Below are 7,498 nucleotides of genomic sequence, written 5' to 3' on the forward strand. Positions count from 1 at the left end.
GCCACTGTTGTAGTGGTGGTGCTGGATGATGTCGTTGCGGTGCACCCAGTGGGTGTACTGGGGCTGGGTGCGGAAGCTGGCACCGTAGTTGATGGTCACGGACTCGGCTCCGTTCGTGCAGTGAGCAGCGGTCAGGACCCAGGAGTTGCCAATGATGGAGCCACCGCACCACCAGTTGCCGTTGCCGCTGAAGAGCAGACCAACGATGTAGGGGACCTTGCCCTCGTAGGCATTGTAGCCGTTGGTGATACGGCCCTCAATGTCCTTGACAGGGACAGGGGTGTGCTTCTGCTGGGGAGTGGGGACAGCGCTAGCTGCGGCCACAGCCAATGCCAGGAATACGAACAGTTTCATCTTGACTAAGCTCTGAAACTCATACCTTTCCTACTCTTTGCGACGCTTTTATACCGTCAAGCAGTCGCCTTATCTGGCTCTTCTACACATCGACAAGAGCTTACTGGAAAGTAGCATTCAGTGGCAATAAATTTTGCAAAAGATTTCATTCATGAAAGTCTTGTGCGGCTGATAAGGATTCTTTAAGTGGATATTTTATTGAAATTATGGCTAGCACTCACTCGGCCATTGTACGGCGTGTAACGTAAGCCTCTCTATGATCATATATTCTGATATTGAAATCCCTTCGTCTGTAAGATATCTGGAAATCTGTTTTATTATACACATTTATAAATAGATGACATAGGGGATGTATAGATAATTATGGTATATGGCTACCATTGGAACGATCTCGTTGAAGGAAAAGTTTGTAAACATGCCATTGTTTCTTCCGTTATGTAGATATAATTATTATTCCTTTGATAGGATTGGTAGAGATATGCTGGGATTATGATTGCGTAGAATGTGGCAGGGTGACTTCGGTCACTTTTTTTTGAGGCTCACAGCACCCCCAAAACTTTTAATTTTTCACTACATTGAAAACACTTTTTGAATACAAATTTCTACCATGGATTTGGAAAAGAAGAATATTTTCAATTATTACAGTTGTATGTATTCGCATCGGCTGAGCGCTTCACCCATCATGCGGTAGCGTCCCTGTCGTTTGGGAGGAAGGTTGGCTGCCCTTTATATGAGATGCGCGTGATCTAAGCTTTCCCTTGTTGTCGCTGGGCAGTTGTTGGTGCAATAGTATTATACAAAAAGAAATCGTCTTAGGTCATAAGTTCTTCGAAATTGGTTCAGACTAGCAGCGGTAGGGGGGCGGCCACTGTTAACAGCCCAGCGTAACAGCCTGTCTCCGCTGCACGCAACAGCCTGTACAAGAGCCGTGTTTAATGCTGTTAACGCTCTCCGGCAGCGCTGTGAGATTGTGCTCGCGCTCGCTCTCACGATCCATAAGGCTCTCGAGCGGCCGTAGCTTGTAAAGTGGAATAAAGTGACGCTCGGACTCCCGTTAGCTTAGTATGGTTTCCAATCTCACCACCGCACTTTAACAGCTGCGCCACTCAACAGTGACTCTCACACTACAATTGTACATATGTATGTATACACACGTAATGGTCGTCTTACAGTCGCTTTCTCCAGCTTTAGAGTTCAATTTTCTCCGCTGCCAATTTCACTCTCTCAGGCCGCAAATTTGTCCCACCGGTGGATGTACCCGGTAAGGAAAGGCATCTATGAAATTCATACAAAGGTACATAATATGTTCAAACGTACAGAAGTAAAATGTACATTTTACATATTTAAAAAAATGAAGGAAAGAGAATGAATGTTCCTAGCCAGTAGAAATAAACTAGTCGATAAGCCATCCAAAATAGAAGAATCATAAAGAATTATCTAATCTACAATCTTCCAACTATGTCTTGTTATTGCCAGAATGAAGAAATCAATTGCCGTTAGTCGACTCTCCTGGCTCGCGAACTCTCTCTTTCTCACTCTCTCTCAAACAGTATCAGTAGCAGTTGGCTGTCTGGCATCATGAAGAAATCATGAAGAAACTATAAGGAGGTCTCGTCGGCAAAACTAAGAAATTCGTGAGAGTGAAAAGTGCGAGTGAAGGGGCTGTTTTTTTTTTTAAACACAGACTACTATCATGTAGCAAACTATTAAAAATTAATTTATGAAACAATTACTATGCTTTTTTCACATTGCCTGATTATGATTAATCAGCACACTCCATTGTCGTTGCCCTCACACTTACAGCGAGAGCCCTTTCACTCGCACGTTTGCCTAATTTTTTCCGACGAGCCCTCCTTATATAGTTGCTTTATGGCTGTCTGGCATCTACCCCAATAGAGTGCGCCACCTCTCTTTCTCTCTCTCCCTCTCTTTATCTTTGCCTTTAAATCTGTTCTACTGAGATTCGTTGTATGACAGTTCAACAGTTGTTTTTGCTGTAAAATCGTTTATTGAAGTAACCCAATGAAAATTTAGGAATAAGGATGAGTTTCCTCTTAGTAGGAGATGCCGGTGTTGTCGCGGATCCAGTCCAAGTAGCCGGTGACACGGCTGAAGACAGCTGGGGCACCAGACTGGCAACCAGCAGCCGAACCGAAGGAAGTAACTCCCACCAGGCGGTTGCCGTCATGGGTAACCAGGGGGCCGCCGGAGTCTCCTCCGCAGGTGGACTTTCCGCCGTTGGTGTTGATGCAGATCATGTTGTCGTGGAGAGACCAAGTGCGGCTGCACTCGCCCTGGTCCATGATCTGGACATCGACGCACTGGAGCCAGTCGGGGAGTGGGCTGCCGTCGTAGGTGCCGCCCCATCCGGAGGCAACAGCCCACTGTCCGGCGTAGCTGTTGTAACGATCGTTGAAGCTGGGCAGCTCAACCTTGTTGACCAAGTGCCAGAAATCGACATGGGGGGTACGGATCAGAGAGATGTCGTTGTGCAGGTTGCCACTGTTGTAGTGGTGGTGCTGGATGATGTCGTTGCGGTGCACCCAGTGGGTGTACTGGGGCTGGGTGCGGAAGCTGGCACCGTAGTTGATGGTCACGGACTCGGCTCCGTTCGTGCAGTGAGCAGCGGTCAGGACCCAGGAGTTGCCAATGATGGAGCCACCGCACCACCAGTTGCCGTTGCCGCTGAAGAGCAGACCAACGATGTAGGGGACCTTGCCCTCGTAGGCATTGTAGCCGTTGGTGATACGGCCCTCAATGTCCTTGACAGGGACAGGGGTGTGCTTCTGCTGGGGAGTGGGGACAGCGCTAGCTGCGGCCACAGCCAATGCCAGGAATACGAACAGTTTCATCTTGACTAAGCTCTGAAACTCATACCTTTCCTCAAATTTGGCGAACCTTTTATACTAACGAAACCTCTTTATCTGTTTGTGCACACAGCCACAAGTGTTCCTCTCAATTAAATGTAACATACACTAGCCATAAATTTTGCAACCGTTTCTTGCATGAATGTCTTGCCCTGCTGATAAGGCGTCTCAAGTAGACTCTTTGAAGAAAAATATGGCACACCCGCGGCCTACTGACGTGGGTCGTCCTCGATAAAGCTAACAAAATTAATGCAAATAATTTATTTACCATTCACCAACAGGCACGCGTCCCTATCTCTGATACATAGACGAAATCTTCGACGTTCGATTATGAGACTTCCGGTTGACTGTTTTATTATAAGGCTCCAGAAGGTTTCACCTAATATCTGAACGATTGCGAACAAGAAATGTTTGAAATATATATTTAAAAAGGGTGAAATTAGCATGATGGAATTTTCCTGCAGACTGTCATTGCAGTTTAATTCCAAAGGGGCAGTCGGTGGAAAATAAAAAGTCTGTGAAAAATTTAGATAAATATAATTCAACGCCATAACAGAATTTCCGGTTTTATATTTTTTATACCCGGTACTCGAAGAGTAAATAGGGTATATTGTATTTGTGCACAAATTATGTAACACACAGAAGGAAACGTTTCCGACCCCATAAAGTCTATATATTCTTGATCAGGATCAATAGCCGAGTCGATTGAGCCATGTCTATCTGTCCGTCCGTCTGTCCGTCCGTCCGTCCGTCTTGTTGAGCGCCTGGATCTGTGAGACCATAAAAGCTAGAGCCACAAAATTTTGCATCCAGACTTCTGTATGCTCACACTGTTACAAGTGTATTTAAAAAATGAGCCACGCAACCTTCCGCCCCCGCAAAAGGGCGAAAACCTCCCAAATCTACAATTTTGAAGATAAGAGAAAATTAAAAACGCCATTCTGTAGGGTATGGCCATATCTATCAGATCACCAAATTGGGAGAAGCCACAATGGAGAAATTAATTTCCAGTGGCTAAACCCACCCTGTCCCGCAGCNTTGCCCTCACACTTACAGCGAGAGCCCTTTCACTCGCACGTTTGCCTAATTTTTTCCGACGAGCCCTCCTTATATAGTTGCTTTATGGCTGTCTGGCATCTACCCCAATAGAGTGCGCCACCTCTCTTTCTCTCTCTCCCTCTCTTTATCTTTGCCTTTAAATCTGTTCTACTGAGATTCGTTGTATGACAGTTCAACAGTTGTTTTTGCTGTAAAATCGTTTATTGAAGTAACCCAATGAAAATTTAGGAATAAGGATGAGTTTCCTCTTAGTAGGAGATGCCGGTGTTGTCGCGGATCCAGTCCAAGTAGCCGGTGACACGGCTGAAGACAGCTGGGGCACCAGACTGGCAACCAGCAGCCGAACCGAAGGAAGTAACTCCCACCAGGCGGTTGCCGTCATGGGTAACCAGGGGGCCGCCGGAGTCTCCTCCGCAGGTGGACTTTCCGCCGTTGGTGTTGATGCAGATCATGTTGTCGTGGAGAGACCAAGTGCGGCTGCACTCGCCCTGGTCCATGATCTGGACATCGACGCACTGGAGCCAGTCGGGGAGTGGGCTGCCGTCGTAGGTGCCGCCCCATCCGGAGGCAACAGCCCACTGTCCGGCGTAGCTGTTGTAACGATCGTTGAAGCTGGGCAGCTCAACCTTGTTGACCAAGTGCCAGAAATCGACATGGGGGGTACGGATCAGAGAGATGTCGTTGTGCAGGTTGCCACTGTTGTAGTGGTGGTGCTGGATGATGTCGTTGCGGTGCACCCAGTGGGTGTACTGGGGCTGGGTGCGGAAGCTGGCACCGTAGTTGATGGTCACGGACTCGGCTCCGTTCGTGCAGTGAGCAGCGGTCAGGACCCAGGAGTTGCCAATGATGGAGCCACCGCACCACCAGTTGCCGTTGCCGCTGAAGAGCAGACCAACGATGTAGGGGACCTTGCCCTCGTAGGCATTGTAGCCGTTGGTGATACGGCCCTCAATGTCCTTGACAGGGACAGGGGTGTGCTTCTGCTGGGGAGTGGGGACAGCGCTAGCTGCGGCCACAGCCAATGCCAGGAATACGAACAGTTTCATCTTGACTAAGCTCTGAAACTCATACCTTTCCTAACACTTGCCTACGCTTTTATACTTTCGGGGCAGCCTTATCTGGTTCCTCTACACATCGACAAGTGCTACTTTTACTTCAATTTAGGATTCACTGGCAATAAATCAGGCTCAAGTTTATTTTGAATGAATGTTGTGTCTGCTGATTAGAAGTCTTCGAGTGGAACGTTCGGTGAAATTATGGCCAACACTCGGCTATCGTAGGTGTGTTGTACTTGTAAGTAGTTGGCAAAAGTGTCATTTATTTAAAGATTGTCAATATTTAGTGACCTGAGGGACTCCGGAATCACGCTGGAATAATTTTTAGTATCGCTGAATCCGAGTATTATAATCATAAATCGTTTGGCCTATTATAAATGTGAACATATGAACATAATACCTTTTCTAGTTTTAGAGATAATAGGATAGGATAGATAATAAGTTTTAGGATTCTATTTTTTTTATTATAAAACTTAAAAAATAAAAACAAATTTCGGGTTTTGTTATTCGATTCATATTATTACTAAATATTACTGGTTTAATTTAAATTTAAAATATAAATTGACAATATGAATTGTTGTATCCTCGTAAACTTAGCTAGAACTAGTTCGTAATTAAACATGTGGTCCTTTCAAGACAATTTAAGTTTTTTAAGTTTAAAGTGAATTTATTTTGTTCAATTATTTATGTAATGTAATTTAATATAAAACTTATTATTTCAATGTTTTTTGTTAATCTCTTAAAAATATAATTTAAAAATCATTTCTCTGATACTCATTAACATTTTTTATTTGTAAACAAACATCGTAGACTTTTAATAAAATATTCCCGTTTCCTCCTTGATCCACTCTAGGTATTGGGTGACACGAGTGAAACCAGCTGGAGCACCCGACTGGCAGCCATAAATGGAAACGAAGGAAGTCACGCCGATCAGCTTAGCACCGTCATGAGTGACCAGAGGGCCGCCGGAATCGCCCTGGCAGGTTGACTTTCCATCGGGAGTGTCCACACAAATGACATTCTCGGAGGCAGTTTCGGTGCCGTAGTAAGCCTGGCACTGCGATAGGGGGATGACTTCCACGTCCACGCAGCGTAGATCCTCCACCACATTGCTGCCATCATAGATGGCACCCCAGCCAGAGGCCAGGGCCAGGTAGCTGTCGAATGAATTGTAGCGCTCATTCAGGCTTGGAAGCTCCACCTTGTTCACCAGGTTATAGAAATCCACATGAGGTGTTCTGATCAGGGATATGTCATGATCGAGCCCACGATAGTCGGGATATCTGATGAAAGCGGCGCTGCTGACAGTGTGCCTGAAGGCAGCCTGCTCGTAATTGGTGGCTCCATAGTAGAGGGAAGCCTCATCGGCACTGTTTTGGGTATTAAATAAACTCATGAATGGCTGCTCGATATTGTCTTAAGGAAGAACTTACTCGCTGGTGCAGTGAGCAGCTGTCAGTACCCAAGTGTTGCCAATGATCGAGCCACCGCACCACCACCACCTTCCGTTGCTGTTGAAGCTGATGCCCACTATATAGGGTACCTTTCCCTCAGTTGCCTCATAGCCATTGGTAATGCGACCCTCAATATTACGCTGTTCCAACGGCAGATCCTTTGGATGCACAGCGTCATGGGCCAGTGCCGAGGCCACTAGAGCTGCCAATAAGAGTGCGAATAAAGCCATTTCTGTGGACTGGCACAGCTCCCCAGGTGGTCTGAGTTTTATATAGCACCAATCCGTTTCCACTTCATTATCGATGCAAATAAACGAGCCCAAAATCTAATCAGCGTTAATAAATTAATGGCAGGTACTTTGGTTTGTACTCGCATTTCTTTTGTTTACATCCACACATCCCCCCCAGACTTAAACACCTCAATGAAGCGAACATCAAAGTGGAAGTGCAACACGATATCTGCCAAGAGGCAGTTCTAATCGAATGGCATGCAATATCCTTGAAGTAGTCGCTAGCTAAAAGAGAGACAATCAAAAGGGGACCCGTGCGGCAGTGCGTCAACTGTTTGCAACTCGATATGACTTGTGAGGAAGCGAAAAGCGCAAAGCGAAAAATGGCTGCAAACTTATTAAGTACTTGTTGGTAGTGTGCAAGTTTTTAAATTTACTTACTTGCACTTGACCACAACCCAACACAACCGAACACAACA

The 7,498-nt window shown here is 46.0% G+C and overlaps 4 protein-coding genes across 4 annotated transcripts in view; all 4 read right to left on the bottom strand.

Annotated features, from left to right (window-relative positions):
* The window catches only part of LOC117583285 (serine protease 1-like), a 1,839-nt gene extending 1,456 nt beyond the window's left edge, over positions 1-383 (bottom strand). The window contains exon 1 of the mRNA XM_034271520.1: positions 31-383. Coding sequence (XP_034127411.1) covers positions 31-354 — 324 coding nt within the window. The 5' untranslated portion in view covers positions 355-383. The remainder of the gene's footprint in view (positions 1-30) is intronic.
* Positions 384-2,348: 1,965 nt separating this feature from the next.
* On the bottom strand, positions 2,349-3,241 carry LOC117583354 (serine protease 1). The gene has a single exon (XM_034271624.1). It carries the CDS (start codon positions 3,204-3,206, stop codon positions 2,409-2,411), a length of 798 nt encoding a protein of 265 aa, XP_034127515.1. The 5' UTR covers positions 3,207-3,241; the 3' UTR covers positions 2,349-2,408.
* Positions 3,242-4,469: 1,228 nt separating this feature from the next.
* Positions 4,470-5,355, bottom strand: LOC117583632 (serine protease 1). Its single transcript, XM_034272081.1, has one exon. It carries the CDS (start codon positions 5,324-5,326, stop codon positions 4,529-4,531), a length of 798 nt encoding a protein of 265 aa, XP_034127972.1. The 5' UTR covers positions 5,327-5,355; the 3' UTR covers positions 4,470-4,528.
* A 759-nt stretch (positions 5,356-6,114) lies between these two features.
* LOC117583631 (serine protease 3) lies at positions 6,115-7,044 on the bottom strand. Its single transcript, XM_034272080.1, has 2 exons — positions 6,769-7,044; positions 6,115-6,705 (listed from the first exon to the last, which is right to left on the bottom strand). The coding sequence occupies exons 1-2, from the start codon at positions 7,017-7,019 to the stop codon at positions 6,150-6,152; spliced, it is 807 nt and encodes a 268-aa protein (XP_034127971.1). The 5' UTR covers positions 7,020-7,044; the 3' UTR covers positions 6,115-6,149.
* Positions 7,045-7,498: the final 454 nt, after the last annotated feature.

The sequence above is a fragment of the Drosophila guanche genome, unplaced genomic scaffold, assembly GCF_900245975.1.
Source record: "Drosophila guanche unplaced genomic scaffold, DGUA_6, whole genome shotgun sequence".
Taxonomy (NCBI): Eukaryota; Metazoa; Arthropoda; class Insecta; order Diptera; family Drosophilidae; genus Drosophila; species Drosophila guanche.

Bases quoted from the DNA above. Each gene is read 5' to 3' on its own strand.
- LOC117583631 (XM_034272080.1), bottom strand. From the start codon at position 7,019: ATGGCTTTATTCGCACTCTTATTGGCAGCTCTAGTGGCCTCGGCACTG. The intron at 6,706-6,768 runs GTAAGTTCTTCC...TACCCAAAACAG, and splicing joins GCTGCTCACTGCACCAGCGA to TGCCGATGAGGCTTCCCTCT.
- LOC117583354 (XM_034271624.1), bottom strand. From the start codon at position 3,206: ATGAAACTGTTCGTATTCCTGGCATTGGCTGTGGCCGCAGCTAGCGCT.
- LOC117583632 (XM_034272081.1), bottom strand. From the start codon at position 5,326: ATGAAACTGTTCGTATTCCTGGCATTGGCTGTGGCCGCAGCTAGCGCT.